Raw genomic sequence first — 19,510 nt, forward strand, 5'->3', positions numbered from 1 at the left:
TGGGTGGGATATATTAGGCAGCAAGTGAACATTTTGTCCTCAAAGTTGATGTGTTAGAAGCAGGAAAAATGGGCAAGCGTAAGGATCTGAGTGACTTTGACAAGGGCCACATTGTGATGGCTAGACGAGAGTCAGAGCATCTCCAAAACTGCAGCTCTTGTGGGGTGTTCCCGGTCTGCAGTGGTCAGTACCTCTCAAAAGTGGTCCAAGGAAGGAAATGCGGTGAACCGGCGACAGGGTCATGGGCGGCCGAGGCTCACTGATGCACGTGGGGAGCGAAGGCTGGCCCGTGTGGTCCGATCCAACAGACGAGCTACTGTAGCTCAAATTGCTGAAAAAGTTACTGCTGGTTCTGATAGAAAGGAGTCAGAACACACAGTGCATCGCAGTTTGTTGCGTATGGGGCTGCGTAGCCGCAGACCAGTCAGGGTGTCCATTCTGACCCCTGTCCACTGCCGAAAGCGCCTACAATGGGCACGTGAGCATCAGAACTGGACCATGGAGCAATGGAAGAAGGTGGCTTGGTCTGATGAATCACGAGTTCAAGGTGTTGACTTGGCCTCCACATTCCCCAGATCTCAATCCAATCGAGCATCTGTGGGATGTGCTGGACAAACAAGTCCGATCCATGGATGCCCCACCTCGCAACTTACAGGACTTAAAGGATCTGCTGCTAACGTCTTGGTGCCAGATACCACAGCACACCTTCAGAGGTCTAGTGGAGTCCATGCCTCGACGGGTCAGGGCTGTTTTGGCGGCAAAAGGGGGATCTACACAATATTAGGTAGGTGGTCATAATGTTATGGCTGATCGGTGTATTTACACTTACTTTCTCCCCGTAAACATGTGTGAGACAACAGCATGGGCCCGACAGACAAACACACTGCGACGGGAAACGCGGCGCTCTCACCTTGGTCACGAGGTCGGAGTGGCGGATGATGGCGCGCACGAAGAAGCGGTAGTCGGTGACCTCGGTGCCCACCTCCACGCGGGCGGCTCCCAGGTACAGGTGCATCTTGTGGTTGGCGCAGGGGATGGCGGTCAGGGCGAAGTTCCGCATGCGGTTCAGCTCGAGCTGGAAGGCCAGCGCCGGCTCCAGGTGTCTGTAGATACGGTCCTCCTCAAACTGGCCGAGAGAGACAGATGGGCCACAGTCAGGGTACCGAGGCCAGAGACACAAGAACTTCCTTCCTCGTATGTCAATGCTAACTCTGACTAGCTAGGCCTGTACACAAGTTTGGACACTCATATTGAAATACATGGCATTTGCTTTAGTTCATTTAAGCAGGTCTCCTAGGTGTAAGTTCACTTTGAGTCAGGACACAATGATACAGTCATACTGAGCAGGTTAACGCCTTTAAAATGAATGAGAAACATGGTGAGAGAAGAATGTAAACTGCACTATATAGAAGACACCAAATCTGGCAAATGTGGTCTCTTCAGGATGTTATGGGCTGGGCAATACCTTTACTTTGACTGCTCCGCTTTTCTGGTGGATGGTAAGCCTTCAATTAAGTGACGGCTACCTTTTTAAAGTCAGTAATCCTCTTAGTGCGGAGCCTAGCCTTTTTCCCATGCATGGCAAAGGGCCTCGAAGTGTCAGATCTTACCACGGCACAGTAGGGAAAAAACAAATCAAAACCAAAAGTCCCAAGCAGGGGCATCACAGAGCACGGAGCAACACATTCAACACGGAGCAAGTTCTGAAACATTATTTTTTTAAATTTCTCTTACAGGAAGAATTTGGTGCAGCTCTCTAAACTGGGGGCAGGGAGAGTCAACTAGAAGGATAGCGGAATTATTGAGATGGAAAATGCCCACAAGCTACCAGGCTGGGCTAAGTAAATGAAATAAAAGGCAATCACATCCTATTAATGGGAGTCATTCCTCTCCAAGGGGGGATATAATTATAAAGTTCATTACTGTAATGAGTCAGGCAGTTTTAGAGGAGCGACCGGGTCTCGGAGAAGGAGAGTGCGGTCATATATCATGACACACAGCCAACCTGCAAGGCCCGGGCACACAGCGGCTCGGACGGCCAGAGCAAACGCGGAAATCGAGTCGTGGTGTTGTTGCTTTGCCCAGTTATGCATCTTCATCAAACTAGCAGGTGCTATGAAGAGATGGATGCTTTGTCGATTGCTGCAAATCTCCTCCTATCGTGCATATAGGCCTCAACACACAGCCTGGGGTTCATTGAGTCTTTAGACGAATCTAAAGACACAGCAGCTACCAAATTCACTCTGATGTTTATTTGCTCTGCAATTAACTGACATAATTATTCGTATTACTTCTATTTCCCACTCTGGCACACTGAAGCATGAAGGCATTTCGCTTTTTTCAGTTGGGAGATGCTGCTTACGATAAATAGCCAGGGCTGAGTCAGCGACACACACCCTTGACCTGTGTTTGGCAGTGTGCAAAGGACAAAGTAGATCTGTAGACACTTACCATCATCACTTGACACATTTAACTTAGCAAGAGTGCTTTGAAATTCGAATAGGAAAAGCATTTTTGAACTCAGTTTTGCATGCAGAATTTTTCAGTATTCATTCACCAAAGGTTTTGGAAACACTGCAGACCAGTCCATACAAACATGTCTGTGTCTGTGTGTGTGAGAGTGAGAGTGTGTGTGTGTGTGTGCGTCTATACGTGTACCAGACATGTCATTGCAGACACCATGTTACAAACAATAAACACTCACCTTATCTCTGGCACGGAAGGTGAAAAATTTGGGGAACTCTCTCTGTTTGAAGGAGAAAAGAGAGAGAAAAAGGCAGATCTTCGTTATCAAACAGACATTTACATGAGACCCCATCCCACACACAAAGAGACAGCCCCCATCCCCTAAAATAATGACTGTGGACTGAAAGAACAGATCCAGGGAGCCACCTGCTTGGGAACTCAAGTCTGGAAATGGAAATTTGCAGTCCAGGAACAAGAATCACACACACACAAACACTGTCACAAAAACACTGACACAAACACACACACACACACACACCCCATCCCAGCCCCCCATCCCAGGCACTGAGGGCTCAGCTCTTATTAAACCCCAGGCCGACTGCTTCCTCTAACAGTGCTGTACGGAGCCAGCGGAGGCGGGGGAGTCAGAGTCTGTGGAAATTCGCACACTGAGATGAAAAGTTTGTCAGAACGTGCTAATGGATGGGTTAAGCAGAGATCACCCCCCACACACACAAGCACAAATACACACTAACACACACACCTCCCCCCACCATCCTCCCAAGCCCTTAATTTTGGTTCAATTTGAAAGTAAATATCGAATATTTTTTAAGACAGACCTTCCACGCGGGGGCATGGGGGCCCTGCTGGGTTATAATCTGATCAGCGTTATGGAAACAATCAGAATAATTCTCCTAAATGAGCCTGAAGCGGCACCCCGCGAACTAGGAGATTTGAAAGCGATCGCGGCGAGAACTATCCTAATAACACCGCTAACTACCCAGCACCGGCAGAAAATTGGGTGCCTGGCGCCAGCGGATTTCTTTGTTACAGCCATGCTGAGCAGCAATTAGCAAGACTGTAAATAAAACGGGAAAAGCAGGCAGGGCCAAAGTTAAAAGAGTGCTCTCAGACGCGGTGGGACATTGTTTGTTAAGACGCGTAATTGCCATTATCGCAGGGCTGATGTCTCCCGCTGGAACTTTTGGTTTTTTTGGTCGTTATCAGTGTTATGATTGTTTTGGTTTCTTTCCACAAAAGTTTACACACGCACACGCACACGTTGTCAATGCGCAACTCCAAGCTGAAACACTGACTTCACTGCCATTATGTTCCCCAAACGACACACTATCTTGTCATTAACCACGATACGATTCCAACAGATGAAAAATCACGCATATTAGAAGTCAAAACTCTTAAGCAAGCCTAACAAACCCTGCAGTGACACAAACATACAGACACAGAGGGAGGGGGGATAGAAAAGGGATAGTAAAATCGGGAACGCATTGACGTTTTTTCTCTCATGCTTATAAATCAGAAAGGGTGTGCATTCCCTCGCTCTGTTTTCTACACATTCACAAAGATGGATGTTTCAACCTTTGTTAAAGAAGATATATTTGATGTCCCACAGGTTTCCCAGTGGAGCTTTTCAAGTCAAAAATGGCGACTTTTAAGTGCTAAATAGATCCGCCGCCCTCCAGAAAAATCACAAGATGAATGAATAAAACACTCCCCCTCTCTTTACCTGATTAGGAACTGCACTGTAACTCTGGCTATTGAAGGAGGCGAGGATCTCTGGGTGTTGAGTCTCAGAGAAAGCCATGCTCGAGTCATAAATAACTAGCCCAGTGTGCTAATTGCCTGAGCACAGGGTACCTCCGATCGGACTAGAACACATCAGAATCTCAATGAGGCATTTGGTACACTGCCTCACAGTGCAGACATGTTATCTACCTCCACTATAGCATCGCTGCACTGTAATTTTCATTACTGCGAGATGGGTGCACTGAGAGGAGGCTTTATACTAGTGCCAATCCACAGCACCCAACACCTAGCAATTTGCTTACGGTTCAGCCCATTGCAAGCGTGCCACGGGATGCCTGAGCAAAACAATAATTTCTCCCGTGAACGGCAGGAGAAAGGGAGTGGAGGCGGAGTGGGTCGTAATCCACTTCCCCTCACAGCGGAGTCGGCGTGAGCCAAGAGTGGCAAACAAAAAACAACAAAACAAAACGAACAATTGAAGACAAAAACGGAAAATAAATATATATATTTTTTAAAGTGCGCGAGCAAAGGCAAATTTAATAGGATTTACTTCATTTGGGGGAGACGAGGGAAGCGGGGGTGCCTATTCTATCCAAGACGGGGGGGAAAAAAACTCCTAATTAGAAGGGACACAGTGACGGCGGTGATTACCTCCGAGGGATGGGAAACAAATCTGTCGCATTGTAATCAAGGCCCGTTCTTGTCTAATCAAATGAAGGCAAAAAGCCGTAATCCCGGAATTAAGCGGAGAAATTACACATTTTTGTCATGTATCCAGATTCCTGAAGAGAAAGAAGGAAGAGCCGGAGAGTACAGCACCTTCCTCCCCCTCTCAGAGAAACTGAGCGAATTCTGCACGGGCAACCGAAACTCACCAAGTCCTACATACCCAGGTCATATTAATACCCGGTCAGATGTATGGTTAGGAGGGATAGGGCTGGAACAGTTAAATATCTTCAAATGTGACCGAGGTTCAATTGAGGGATGGCGGGGCAGTTAGAGTGGGAGTGTAGTGGGAGGAGTGGGAGACTGGCGAGAGAGGAGGACACACTCTTTGGTATCAGTAGAGACCTCAGGAAAGCCCTGACATGTCTGCTCTGTGCAGAAGCAAAGCCACCGCCTTGTCTACTCACATGAAACCTTTGATCCACCTCGCAGTTCACCTGCTTTCTGAAATCCTTTCAGCGCAAAAGCGCAGGAGAGAGAGAGAGAGAGAGAGAGAGATGGAAGACAGAACACTAGCTATGAGTAGAGAAATTACTGCAAATCACACAGATACAGGCATAATTAAAACACCAAATTAAGCCAAAAAACGATCAAAATCAAAATTCATTGTTTGTATTTATATTATTAATTTAAGAAATCAGAATTACAACAACAATAGGAAACATATTTGACAGTAATCGGCAGAAGAATGTGAGCAAAATTAATATTTATTCTGACTTTTAATGAACTGCAAGGCCAAGGGTACGTCATAGTCACCTTCTGAGCCACCAGGAAGGTCAGTCTGCGGATGCCATGTTCGAACAGCACTGATTTCTGGGGGGAAAATAAGATCCAAACAGCAATAAATACACAGTTCAGAGACACAGAGTAAGAGACAGAGAGAGAGGCACTTGTCCAATGTTTTATTATTATTTGTCTATACCAAGTGCCATCGGCAGCGTCCAGCAGATCGCAGGGCCGGCCACTGCCACTGAGCTGACCTGATCGAAAAGGGCGTTGGGGAGAGCCATCCATCAGTCTTGAAGCCCACAGCCCTCACATCCCCTTCCCCCGGCACGCCCGCATCCCCCCGTTCCCACCCCAGCGGGCGCTCTCCCCTCTCCCCCTCGCACGGGCTCCCGTCGCAGCCAAGACGAATCAGACAACAAGTGTCAGATAATGACGGCGCTCTCGTCGCGTTATCGACAGCGGGGGAATCAAGCAGCGTGGCCTGGGTTATTACGGCCAGATTAGGTCATCAGTTACCTGGAGAAACTCTATTTACTCAAACTGCTTCAGCCTCGTTGGGGGAATCGGTGAGCGCGATATGATCCTAATTTTACAGAGAACACACTGGGCTAAAAGGCCATTTGGCCCTGCCTGCATCTCGGCGCGGTATTTTTCTTTGTGGCTGTTCCTTGATGTACTGTTCTCTCATAGCCTGCTGGGAAGTAATTCAGTCCACTGAGTTGTTTTCTTGTTATTATTGGAGGTTTTTTCTTCTTCTTTCTTCTCCTGCTTTTGACTAAAAAAAAAAAATCTCCAAAGGGAAGGAGCTCAAGGCCTGCCAGTAAGTAGCAACACTGTGTGATGGTTTGTGGAATATTTTACACATTTCACTGTGTGACTATTTTACGGACAATCTCCTTAAGACTGTAAGATCAAAGGCTGGTGTTGAATCGCTGTCCGCGTGGAGACGCTAAATCACGAGACGATTCACTCACTATTATATTAAAAACAAAATCAAGTTTTTCCGATTTCATTTCTATAAGTCTAAGTGTTTCCAGAGGATTCCACCGAAGGAGCAGAGATCACAGTGTTTCCATAATGCGAGCTGAAGGCACCTTTTCACCGCTGACGGAGATTAAATGTGTGAAACGTGTAAACGCCTTTAAAACCCTGTAGCTCTTTGATAAAACATGATGTTCTCATCGGAGAGAGAGGCGTGTAAAACTGCGCTAGAGAGAACACACGGGCTCCGGCAAATGTGGTCTCTTCAGGATGTTGTGGGCTGGGAAATACCTTCACTTTGACTGCTCCGCTTTTCTGGCGGGTGGTAAGCCTTCAATTAAGTGACGGCTACCTTTTTAAAGTCAGTAATCCTCTTAGTGCGGAGCCTAGCCTTTTTCCCGTGCATGGCAAAGAGCCTCGAAAGTCTCAGACAAGTCAAACGATCGCGCTCCGTGTTCACTCCAATATCGTCGGAGCTGAAGACGGGAGTTCGGATTTGGTCTGCTAGGAGTTAAATGCCAGTGACTGAATGGAGTTTGTTTTTCAGGTCGTCGCTTTACTCACAATTTTACTTAAAAACATTTGCTTGTTTTCGATCAGGACCCACAGATGAAAGTTGCACGCTTTGAGGTCTTGTGTGTGAACTGGGATTCCCCACCTTTCAACGTGATTAGACTTTAATAGATTTAGTTTAGTAAAAATGAGCCCCATGGCTCTACAATCGGACTAAAAAAAGAACCTACAACCACGTCTGGGGGCTGGGGGAGAAGAAAAAGGAGCAAAGCCCAGGGTTGCGATCCAGCTCACCTTAGACTGCATGAACTCCCTGAACACGGCAGCCAGGCCGTCGTCGTCCATGTCTCCGTCGGTCTTGATGGCCACGTTGAGGATGTGAATGGGCTCGTCCCGCACACTCTGTCATTTCAAACAAATCAGAGATAATACCGGCGCTCTGCTATTACCAGGGTAACCATTCTGGCACTGATAGGGAGATGAGATGAAGCCAAATTGCAGGGTGAGGGCCAGGGAGAGAGCGACACAGGGGCGAGGGGGAGTGCCTGTGTGTGTGTGTGTGTGCGCGCTTGTGGGGGGGCATCATCTCAAGGAGTTAATGAGGACACTTATCACCCCCCCACCACCGCCGCCCCTCCCCTATCATCATCAATACATTTTTTATTATTTTTTTCCAACACACTAGAGAAACGACAATGCTGAATCTGTAAGATGATTGAAGCCTTTTACTGTTGAAGCTCCTTGAAAAATGTGCTCTGAAAAATGTCCAGCCCTCTGCAGTTGCTTTTTCTTACAAAAGGAACATTTCCGTGGATAACATGTTGCATTTATTTCAGTATTCCAGACTACTTTCATTGCTTTAAAAAATATATATATTTGTATTTTAACAGCATGTGGTACCTTGCCGTCTTCCTCCCCATACAGCGCTGGGTGTCCCCCCTCAGGAAAGGTGGGACTGGGCGGAGGGGAATCCGAGAAGCAGCTCATCACATCGTCAATGTTTCTGAAAGGGATCAGAGGTCAGTCACTCAGTAATTGGGGGAATAAATCAATAATAAAAAATAAAAAATGCAAGGCTTTAACACGGCTTCGGGGAAGCGAAGGAGGCGGCGGCGTCTCCCCTCACCTGGCGAAGTCCTGGAAGGAGCGGAAGGAGACCATGGCGCCCATGCGCTGGCAGGGCGGCGTGAAGGAGGTGTCGAGCAGCACATCGCTCACACTGGCCACGTGCACCATGCCGTAGTGGTTGAGGTTGGAGGAGAAGGACATTCTGGGGTTGTGACACGAGAGACTGTTAGTGCTTTTTCTCACTGACCACAATCTCAGTCTCAATGTCCACACAGGGCACTTGTATATTGACTACGTCTGGGCACTTTATAACCCATGACCCCTGATGTTTAACTAGCCCCGATCAGGTCTGTCCTTGAAAGGACAGGGACCCTGTAGTTGCCAGCTGGTCTTTAATCCTCCCGGGCACCAGATCTGTCCAGTCAATGACCGACTCACAGAGTATAAGGTATGGTATAGCTGCTCTCCTTCATACCACCACTACACAGAGGGCCAACATACATCAGCAAACTTCCCAGGATACATAGAAATAAAATAATTAGTTGCCCATTTTATTTCTTATACTAGATAGCTTCCCTGAAGGCAGCGGAAGGGTGAATTGTGGAGCAGCGAGAAAAAATTAAACACACAATGCTCAGAACAAATGGAGCCCGACAGTGGGGGGAAAAAAAGAGCTCGTCTCTCTCTGGTCAGCCCTAATTAATCCCAGCAGTTTCCCCGGTGGCAATCTGTGGTGGCAGGAGAGAGGGGACGGCAAGGAAGGAGAGAACAGATGAGCCGGACCCAGGGGGCGTCCAAGAGCACCTTCAGCCCCCAACATCATCTCCTTCACAGCGCCCCTTCAAACTCGACCCTGACATCACAGCAGCACAATGACTCAGCAGACCGCAAAACTGCTTCTCCCTGGCTTGTGAGTTTCTTTTTATTATTATCATTAGTAGTAGTAGTATTTAAAAGAAAAAACGATTATACTAGTATTATGATAAATACTATTATACATTTCTGAAAGTACAGGTTACCACAGTATTAGCTGAACATATAATAAGACTTTAATAATATATTCCCCCCCATTAAATACTGAAACAAAACAACACATAGAAAAGTACTCCCACACACAAACACAGGCAAACAACACCCACAAAGCCACGTTCCATTAAAAGCCATGCTATTGCCATTAGCGTTCTTATTAGTACAGTTTGAGGTCATTTTTCACTTGGGTGTGACTTTATATTCTAAGAAATATATCAACTCCATATACCTCTGATTAGCAGCATGGTCAAACCTGATGTTGAAGACACCGAGGGCTGACGATGGGTCTCTCTGGAGACACAGGGAGAATTTTAACCTCTGGACTGTCTGGCTGGTTCAAGACACCAGGGAACAGTCTTTTCTCACCTAACGGCGCCTGCCAGAGCGGAGGACGGCATCTGGCCGAGCGCTGCAACTTTCTCAACTCCGCCGCCATTTGTAACTCCCCGCCACAAACGGAAACTCGGGAGAATTAGTGCTGGGATGGATGGCACTGAGACAAGCCGACCCTCCGACTCCTTGCTTTCCGAGATGTGGAGGTCTAATCACCACTGAGGGAGAGGCTGAAGCCATTCGTTTCATTTAAAATCTGGGGCTGAATTACTGCCCCGGAGGTAACAAGACTTGAAAAATTAACCTGCTGACCTTAAACTCAATTTCCAGTGCAGCCACAAAATCCCTAGCAGCAGCCAATGAAAAGGTTAGTGCGAGATCTATAGCCTAACGAGCGACTCGCTCCCGAGAGGCACGTCTTCTGCATGGGTTGGACGATGCTGCTTTATGTTTTTTTCATTTATTTTGGATGCTATGCAACTATGACTACTGTATTGACTATTTGCAAATGATCTATGACCCTACTGGACAACAATAGAAAGAATTTGTACTATACCTGTTAAGAGTGGGGATGTTCCCTCTGCAATCAAACAACATTAATTACTAATTGGTTAGTGGCAGGCATCTGTAGAGGAATGCAATCAGTGTGTGATGGGGTGTGTGGCCCTTCTCCCCGTCACTGCCAGTTCTCTCGCTCTTTCTGTCTCTCTATCTCACTCCCTCAAAAGGCAAAACAGCTGAGACTAAAATGCAATGTAAGGCCATATCAATACAATTTATTATAATTGTTGTTTTGCTTTAGGATTTAGTTTTATAACATTTAATTCATTTGGGATTTCCACAAGTACAATCTGTATTGACTGTATGCTGCCAAGCTATTTGTATCATATAAATACCATATCAAGGGTCTTATTAAAAACTCTAGCAACTCTAGAGAATTTGTAGTCAGAAATTATCTACAAAACTTCTTTTGGATTGATCTGATCGATGGTCTACGGGGAAGCGCCAGTCTCTCAGTACTCAAAATCAGGGGCTCCTGCTTTTAAATCCAGAGGGGCCCAGACGAATATTAAGACCATATGAAGTGGTGACAGGGGGAGATAAACATAGCTGTCCACACACTCCTGATCCTCCTCCACATGCAATCACAGTGTCCTACAGCCCCTCATCATCTCCCCCCGGTTCTGTTTAAAACATCATTCATATTCCTGCACTTCTGTGTGTTTTTTTTTTATCCTATATTTGTGTTCCCAGAAAGGGGGTCATTCAGCTGAGATTTGAATAGATTGTGCCAGGTGCATGCAAATAGGAGCTTCAGACAGTAGGCCATTTTGTCAAGTCAAAGGCTTCAAAAGGTTAAAAAAAACAACAAACAAAAACTGTGATGGATAAACACAATCAAAGCAGCGCCAGAGCGTACTGCCAACACCTGACAGGACAGAGCTGAAGAAAGTCAATGCAAAACAGGAAACAAATGAAAAAGCAGCGCAGATTTGTACCCACGAGAAGAGCAGAGAGAGAGAGACGGAGATAAAATCAAAAACACAGACAAGTATTATATGGACAGGTCCTTCACCAGCTGGATTTCTCCCGATTGCCTCAGGGGCAGAGATTATTGGTATCGTGCTGCAAATTTATACTTTTCTTTACTTTGTATATGCTGTAGGGTTTCTCTGTGATTGAGACACAATGACACCTCAGCACTGGACTTGTTCTGTTAACCTGAGGACTTCGGGATACACAGAATTGTTGTCAAGGCCGGGAAAGTTGAAACAGATCGCTGGCGGCAGCAGAGGACTTATATATTTTGCGTACCGCTTCACGGATTTGCCCACCAATACAGTGCCAAACCCAACTGTGGATTCTGCATCAGAGGGAAGTGGGGAAAAAAGTGAATTCCCTTGAATGCACCAACAGAGAAGGAAAGGTGAAGGAAAATTAATTAATCAATTAATCAATTAATTAATTGAATGGTGGAAAAATAAAAACTAGGGAGTAGTCACATTAAAGAACACAGCTCTTGTGATATCTCTACGCCATGCCTACACGCAATACAGTATTTCAGAGGCACAACGTTTTGAGCCATCTGACAGCTATAAATTGTTTTCCTCCTCACGAGGCTTAGTGCTCCCTTATTTGTACAAGCAATTACAAACTCACAACACAACCATGGCTAGTGATATACCAAGCACTGTGCTTCCCCACCCCCCCTTGCCTCTCTGGGGCTGGCGGACTGGCGGTACCTGTTTGGGTGGGACGTGGGCAGCATGAACTGGAACTCCACGATGCAGGTGCTGTCCTTCAGCTGCCTGTGTTGCACGCTGTTCAGCTCGTATGCGATGTAAGCCCTGCGCACGTACACCTGGACCGTGGGGGTTGAGAGAGAGAGAGTGAGTACGAGGGGCTAATCACTGCCAGGACAGAGTGTCAAGCTCTCGTCTTAAAAGGGGAAAGGATTTCAGACTCAGTTTTCCGATGGGGTCTGAGATAGCGAACCTCCATTTCATTCCATCACAGGGTTGCAATCTGAACAGTATTGGACGTACTTATCTGACTTTCTACTCTTTTATTTATATATACATATATCTTTTTTCTTTTTTTTTAGTTATAGGATGGAATTAGAACAGAGAGGCAGCTTCCTTCCCTAGTTCTCGAATGACGCGAGCCACACATTCTACCAGCCTGACCATTTTATGGTCAAGCGGCCTCCCCATCAAAAGACACACCGAGGAGGGCAGGGATCGTTAGGCTAAATTTAGCCGACGGAGCAGACAAACCTCGAGCGCAGCCATCCTGACCACCTGGTTACTGTGGTAGAAGAAGTTCGGAAGCACGTCAAAGATGGACGTCTCCGACAGGATCAGTTTCTGGGGGGAAGAGGAAAGAAATTGATTAAAAACCTCAGGGAGAGAAGGCACAGTCTCCCTGGGTTGATGCGTGTGTGTGGTCAGCGCCGCCTCGGCTTTCCAGCATTACCTGCAGGTTCTCGATGCAGAACTGGTGGCCGTACATGTCGATGGCAGACAGGAAGATGGACTCCACCTGGTTGTGCCGCAGCTCATAGGATGGCAGGTGAGAGGCGATCAGCACCTGGGGGGGGGCAGAGCAGGCGTGAACGACCCTAAACGAGCCTCACACGACGGTGGGTATTCTGGGGGAGTTACAGACCCCAAAAACACAGGCCACCGAGACAAACTTGGAGTTTAGGAAAGAGAGTTTCAAGGTTGAAAGTGGAAGGAGAAGAAACATGAGAAAAGCAAAGGGGGCGAAAGAAAAAAGAACGATGCAGTAGTAGTCTAAAAGCACTCAGTTAAATTCCCAATGGGCCGGAGTCAAACAGAATTCAAACTTTCATTTCATGTCAAGTTTCATTAAACACGGAGCAGTTAGTTAGAAATTAATGCATTACTACATCAATTAACAGCAATTAACACTACCCACTAAGCATCTGCATGTGTTCTTTACAGTTTATCGCTGGGCAAATGAATTATCGTGCATTGCGAAGCATGATCATCCGCTCTGGCGCGGCTCCTGCCCACGTTCCCTCTCGCGACTGCTCGGCACTACGGATTTCTACGCTTTTTCTCTCTTTTTTTTTTCTGCGACGAAACGAATGCTTTAGGCCACGTGTCTGTGTGCTGGGGGGAGGGGGGGATTACACCTTGATCCCTTGTTCCTTTATCTGTTTATTGTGCAGAATTCTCTTGAAAGGGCAGATGAGAAGGCAGTGTGTGTGGAGGGGAGGGGGTTTGGGGGTGGGGAGCGGGCAGATGAAAGAAACAGCTGTACACAAATGACAGTGCCGCCCCCCCACCCCCCCCAAAGGACCCTCATGCGGTCAGTGAACGGCTTCAAAGAGCCCAGCGAGTCACAATTGTCCACCAACTCCCCCCACCCCGCCCCCACTGCTGCGAGGAGCCGCTCGGCCCGGCCTGTTCTGTACTCTGGGCACAGCCGCACTGGGCCGCACGGACAGATCTGTTTGCGTCGCTGAGCTCCTGGGCTTCTGCAGCATGTGTACAGCGTTTTGTTTCTCCTTTTCTAGGCAACAGGAACCCTGCTGAGAGCTGGAGTCGATCCCATTTCCTGCTGTCACTGAGCCAGCAACACACACTGTACACACACAGCCAGGCTACCCCCACAGCACTGCCCATTGCTAATTACAGCTGTGAGCGATGGACTCATTAAACCAGCATCTCTGAGCAGTGTGTACTATAGCGGGGGTTAATGACGATCCCCTTTGTAAACAGTTCCACTGATATTGTCATATTTTAGTACTAGTAGTAGTATTAGTAGTATTTCTGGCCTGGAGACGCTCCCCCCAGTATTGAGGCGAGACGGTGCAGTCCCACTGTGGGTCAATAGGGGGAGACAGAGGGCCTCACCTGCCGGGCGCGGAGGGCCACCTTGGCGTTGGTGGTCTTGCTGAGCTGGGTGAGCTCCGTCAGGATGGCCATCAGCTCGTCCGTTAGAGTCGGGTCACGACCGAACAGCTGGTCCTGGGGAGAGAGACGGGAGCGGTAGAGAAAGAAAGCGAGAGAGAAAGAAAAAAAGAGTTAATCAGCGCAGACAGAGACTCCACACAGTCACTGTGATCATAGAAATGCATTGATCTCCATCTGTACCTTTATTTCCATTGCTATTTCCTGTCTATTGGACCCCTAGAGATTTATTTTCTCAATAATAATCTGCCTTCCATAGGAGTTCTTGTTTTTCTCTCCTCTGTGCCTAATTTGTTTATTTTATTTTATGTTGGTATACTTTATTTAAATGTTAAAGGTTTATTGTAGTATGTTTATCACTCTGTAAAGCACTCTGCAAAGGGTGGTATACAAATAAAAATTGATCAATTGATTGACAGCCCACATTTTTCCCCAGAGTGCACCACTGACATTGCTGGGGTGATTGCTCTTAAGAATATGACATTTAACCTTTAACCCTTAGCACAATTCACCTTTGATGGCAGAGTATAGTTCCCCCAAAGACCCAACGAAATCATAGTTCATCGGAGTGGATGGGACTTTTTCTTCCCATCTCATCCACACTGCTGCACTTGATTAGCAATATTAGGAAATTAAAATATAATAACGGAAAACAAAACCTAAATCAATCGATCAGTCAATCAGGCCTGAAAATTAGTAAAAAAAGAAATAAAAAAAATGTACTTTTATTTTTTTTACAAATTTTCAGGCCTTATTGATTGATTGATTAATTGATTTAAGTTTTAGATTTTGTCTTACATTATTATATTTTAATTTCCTAACACTGCGGAGCTGGGAGAGTTGAGCGGTGGCGGTGATGGGAGGGGGGTGATGCAGAACTGGAGCTCTCACCTGCCTGGGGGGGGGTGGCGGGGGCTGCTCGCACCTCCACGACACCCCCCATGTAATTACACACTTGAGTGGCTGGACTGTGAAGGAAATTGAAGGGCTGAGCCGGTGAGCAGCTGCCGCGCTCTCCCTCCCCATCACCGCGGCCTGATTGCTGCCGAAACCAGGCGGCCCCGGCCACGCGGCCCCTTCAACAATCCTCCCAGGAAACCGAGCTTTGTGTCGCAGTAATGAGATTCTCGCACAGCGACCCTTACTTACAATCACTGGCCGGGTTCACAGAAAAGAAAGGAGGAAGAAAAAAAAAAAAGCCGCAAAAGAACAGAAGATGGAGAACGGAACACGGCTCCATATCGCTTCCCAATTATGACTTCTCAAAATATCAAGTCAACCAGGGGGGAGGGTTACGGTGAAGACCAGGCGGATTGGTGGTTTGAAGGTTGTATCGGGAGTTTTATATATTTACCGATTATACAAATGGATGAATTAATATTCTGCTTGTAAAATAAATGTTGCATTTTAATATATGAAGGCAGGGTGACTAAAGAGCGTTCGTCTATTCCCCAAAGCAAAGATTTCTATCTTCTAAGTTCTAGATTTAGACGTTCTAGAAGCTCGGAACTCACAATCAGCATGGTGACCAGCAGGTTCTTCTTGGTGACCTGGGCGTGGGAGAAGATGTAGTTGAGCACGCTGGACATGTCGCCCTTGTTCTCCTCGCGCAGCATGAACACACACTTGTCATAGTGCCCTGGAGACACACGCACATAAAACACACAGAAAAACATCAGGCCGGGCTACAGACAGACAGAAACACAGACGCACAAACACTGTCCGTCTGTCTTGGGTTTGGCGGTACTGTTTTGTGGCATTCTGGGTCTTCAGCAGTGTGGTCCCCCTGCTTGGGGACTGTATTAAGTATGCACAGATTTTCATTTAAAAAATCATTAAAGTGAGAAAGGCTGTTTATGTTAACCTGGGGATACGTCGCCCCCCCGACTCCACGGGCATCGCAGGCAACCAGTCTCTGGATGCAGAACAAAGGAAGCCTGCTCTGATATCTCACTGTGTTAGAGCACCATCGTGTGGCAACTGCACATACTGCAAGCTTATACACCTCAATATGCTCATTGGTTTATAATTTGTGTTCTACTGGGGGGAAAAGCACCAACAGGTTTAAAACAACACTGAAGAGAGAGAACATCATTTACTATCAGGAAGGAGAAACACAATACATGGCTTTTTATACAATGTGTTTGTCCTCAAGCTCACCGTTCTGGAACTGCACCTCCACCCTCAGATACTGGCGCAGGAGGTCCATCACCACCGCCTTCATATGCCCACGGATGCCGCTGCGGTACCTGGGTAGAGAGACGGTCTGAGACGGGCACAGAGCCAAAAGCACCGAGGGCACCAAAACCGAGAGGCGAACGACACGATATGGTTGATCGAGGCCGCGGGGGCACCGAGCGTTTTATCTTAAGAGGGGAACAAATCAACTCCTCGTGTTACCAAATAAAATAGTTTTCTTATTGAAACGTGAGATTCTTCGTTTTCGTGGGGTTCTTTCCCGTTACGACCACGACTGGCGCTTTGGACGGTTGCACTAGGAAGGGACACGGGCACGGAAACTGCAGGGAGCCACGAAGGGCCCGCCTCATATACGGTAAATGCCAAGTTCAGCCAATTGTTTTCCTGCGCAGTGATTGTGGCACAACAGACTCCCAGCAAGACTCACCGTCTGGGCTGCAGATGCGGTGCTTATCCCCCCTCACTCTGTCATTACACCCACAAGGATAACTACAAGTGTCCCCAACACTCAGGGCTTTTACACAGTAGCTGTCATTTCAGAGCAGCTGGGCTGAATTTATGATGTTCCCACACTGACAGGACGATGTTTAAAGCTTCTTTCCTTCCATTAACAAAAAACCAACCTGCTTATCCTGACTCCAGAGACACTGCAGGTAACTGAACCACAACAACCACAATCACAAGGTGACTGATTCAAATGTCAATTAAATAATTAAAATGATATTTAAAAAAGTCCCCAGGTATGAAAAACTCGCTCACTTCTGCACCAGCTGGACGATGCTCTGCGTGTTCATGAAGAAGACCTCTCTCTCGGACTTGCGGTTCAGCGTGGCGGCGTGGCTGTCCAGGATATTGGCGATCTGGAACAGATAGGGCAGGGCATGAGGACAGTGGCACACAGGTGGGCAGGTGGATGGTAGTAACCTCTCACACGGGGTGACCACTGTGTGCCGGGGGAGGTACCTGCTGGCTGGGGAACTGGCAGAGCACTGAGGTGATGTTGCTGGCATACTGGGCCATCTCTTTCTTGATGGCCTTCTCCACGGCTGGGGGGATGCGGCCCGAGACGCTCGTCATGATGTCCTGCAGCTCCAGCAGCGGGAGGGAGGGGTCCCGCAGGGTCTTCATCAGCCGCTCCACCCACTCCTTCAGCTGCAACGTTAGACTGGGCTTAGTTTTGGCCCCACAGCGGGTACAGTGACCGTGCCAACTGCTTTAAAATCTCGACAGGCCCTCCTTAAAGCTTGAGATTGTGTTTTTCCGATTTGCTGCCCAGGGAGAGGGGTACCTTGGCGCTGAAGAAGGGCTCGGGCAGACAGAAGCCGCTCATGATGTTGACCAGATGGGCGAGCGTGCTGTGGAAGACGCGGTGCAGCTTCTCCCCCCGCAGGGCCAGGGACTCGATCTTGGGCAGCCCGCCGGTGTGCAGCTCCGCCTGGAAGCACAGACACACACGGCGCGATCAGAGAGACGCCTGCCAACGCTCCCAGAGAGACACGGAAGGGGATATCATCATTAAAAACACAAGAATGGACACAATGCTGCGTTCCAGGACTCGCCTGCTGCACTCGGCTGGGGTCGTCCAGCTGCAGCTTGGCGATGACACAGCCGGGGTCCAGCACTGCCCCGGCGCGCTTCACATAGTGAATACAGCCCGACTCGGCAGCGGTCAGAGTCATCACCATCTTCATCACCTGAGAGAGGAGAGACGCACAATGAGACACACACAGTACATCACTGACACACTCGGAGTGCGATAGACGTCTCCGGAAAGCAAGGTTCTGGCTCAGTTCAGGGTCGGGTGTGCCAGTGGAAAATGGGCAAGAGAGTCAGAGAGCGGTGGAAGTGCCGTGGTGGAAGATGCACTCAGAGGGCTTGGCGGACCATGCCGGGCTCACCTCTATCTCAGCGTAGCACTGCCCCGAGAACACGTGCCCCCCGTCCTCCACCGTGTACTGGATCAGCTTGCCGGCGGAGGGGGAGCGCAGCAGCGAGGGGTCGTTCTCCTTCTCGAACACGCAGGTCTTATTGCCGATGGTGATGCGATACCTGGAGGGGGGAAACGGAGAGGAGAGCACGGTCCAGGAATCGCTGGGATGGCAGCGTGATGAGTATTCTGGGAATTCTGGGTAAATGGGAACCTGCACTTACCTGTCCACCTCCTCCTTCATGTACGTGGTGTAGCTGCTGCCGTCGTAGGAGAGCAGGAGGCCACCGTCACTCAGCCTGTGGACGTCCACCTCCACGCAGGTATCGCTCATGATCACCACATACGAGTTGGGAGACTGGCGGGTCACCTGGTCGGGGCAGGATGACAGAATCAGGACACAGAGCAGGGCATCGAGAAACAAAATCAAAGTCTTGTCCAAGAATGAGCTCCGTCCGGCCCACACCAGCAGGTTACCTTCAGCGCGTATTTGGTGGTCTCGTAGATGAGCTCCACGTCCACGGTGTTCAGGAGAGTGTGGGCGGGCAGCACCTGACCCCTGGGGAGATGGGTAGGAGGAAGTGAGGTCAGAGATGGATTTGAGAGGGATCAGAAAAACAACGCTCAACCTTGTCCGGCCCCGTACCTTTCCAGGGAGTGCAGGAAGTTGGAGACGCTGTTCCTGAGGCTGATGTCAGCCACGTGGAGGGCGCCACACACTATACCCAGCATGGTGTCCGGCCTCTCTGCCTGAGGAGCACAGAGAGACGGTCACACACTGAGACGCCGGGACACCATTACATATCGACAGACGCAGAGAGCGAGTGAGAGACTCATACAATACAAAACAATGATATAGACACATACTGACACACAGAGAGTCATTTTCTGAAGTCAGTAATCTGGTTTCAGACGCTCTCACGCTCGGGTACCTGCACTTTCTCTGCGATGAGCCGGTCCAGCCAGCCCGTGTCGATGCTGTTGTGCTGGAAACACTCGGTCTCCAGCAGCTTGATGAGGTACTCCACCGTGGTCCGGAAATCCCCCCGGATAGACAGCTCCTTCAGGGCCACCACCATATTCCTGAGGAGCAACACACGGCCGTCGGGTCAGTGAAGGGCAGGCATGTGGCCGCCAGCCACTTTCCCCACCGTCAGACCAAACGTCTGGTAGAGCAGTGAACGATATCATAATTCAGTTATTTAGCCTACTCATCACTTAGACACTGGTTTCAAAAGGCAAGAAACAGTAGTTTAGCTGGCAATGACAACAGGAATGAAGACTGTGGGCAAAAACAACAGTACAGCAGTGATGAAGAGAAGGTTGGTAGCTG

At 48.3% G+C, this 19,510-nt stretch overlaps 1 protein-coding gene across 12 annotated transcripts in view; it reads right to left on the minus strand.

Moving 5' to 3' along the window:
- Positions 1–19,510, minus strand: part of acaca (acetyl-CoA carboxylase alpha) — a 65,855-nt gene that overhangs the window by 35,490 nt on the left and 10,855 nt on the right. For 4 of the 12 annotated variants that reach the window (XM_066695572.1, XM_066695567.1, XM_066695570.1 and 1 more), the window contains exons 14-36: positions 19,110–19,260; positions 18,824–18,927; positions 18,655–18,736; positions 18,402–18,547; positions 18,149–18,299; positions 17,810–17,944; positions 17,539–17,685; positions 17,214–17,402; positions 17,010–17,110; positions 16,212–16,300; positions 15,566–15,690; positions 13,995–14,108; positions 12,586–12,699; positions 12,387–12,476; positions 11,853–11,971; positions 10,166–10,189; positions 8,306–8,449; positions 8,080–8,182; positions 7,474–7,581; positions 5,713–5,769; positions 5,364–5,408; positions 2,705–2,746; positions 911–1,126 (exon numbers count right to left, since the gene is read on the minus strand). In XM_066695572.1, coding sequence (XP_066551669.1) covers positions 911–1,126; positions 2,705–2,746; positions 5,364–5,408; positions 5,713–5,769; positions 7,474–7,581; positions 8,080–8,182; positions 8,306–8,449; positions 10,166–10,189; positions 11,853–11,971; positions 12,387–12,476; positions 12,586–12,699; positions 13,995–14,108; positions 15,566–15,690; positions 16,212–16,300; positions 17,010–17,110; positions 17,214–17,402; positions 17,539–17,685; positions 17,810–17,944; positions 18,149–18,299; positions 18,402–18,547; positions 18,655–18,736; positions 18,824–18,927; positions 19,110–19,260 — 2,596 coding nt within the window. The remainder of the gene's footprint in view (positions 1–910; positions 1,127–2,704; positions 2,747–5,363; positions 5,409–5,712; positions 5,770–7,473; positions 7,582–8,079; positions 8,183–8,305; positions 8,450–10,165; positions 10,190–11,852; positions 11,972–12,386; positions 12,477–12,585; positions 12,700–13,994; positions 14,109–15,565; positions 15,691–16,211; positions 16,301–17,009; positions 17,111–17,213; positions 17,403–17,538; positions 17,686–17,809; positions 17,945–18,148; positions 18,300–18,401; positions 18,548–18,654; positions 18,737–18,823; positions 18,928–19,109; positions 19,261–19,510) is intronic. The other 8 variants (XM_066695576.1, XM_066695571.1, XM_066695575.1 and 5 more) reach the window with 3 other exon arrangements.

The sequence above is a fragment of the Amia ocellicauda genome, chromosome 22, assembly GCF_036373705.1.
Source record: "Amia ocellicauda isolate fAmiCal2 chromosome 22, fAmiCal2.hap1, whole genome shotgun sequence".
Taxonomy (NCBI): domain Eukaryota; kingdom Metazoa; phylum Chordata; class Actinopteri; order Amiiformes; family Amiidae; genus Amia; species Amia ocellicauda.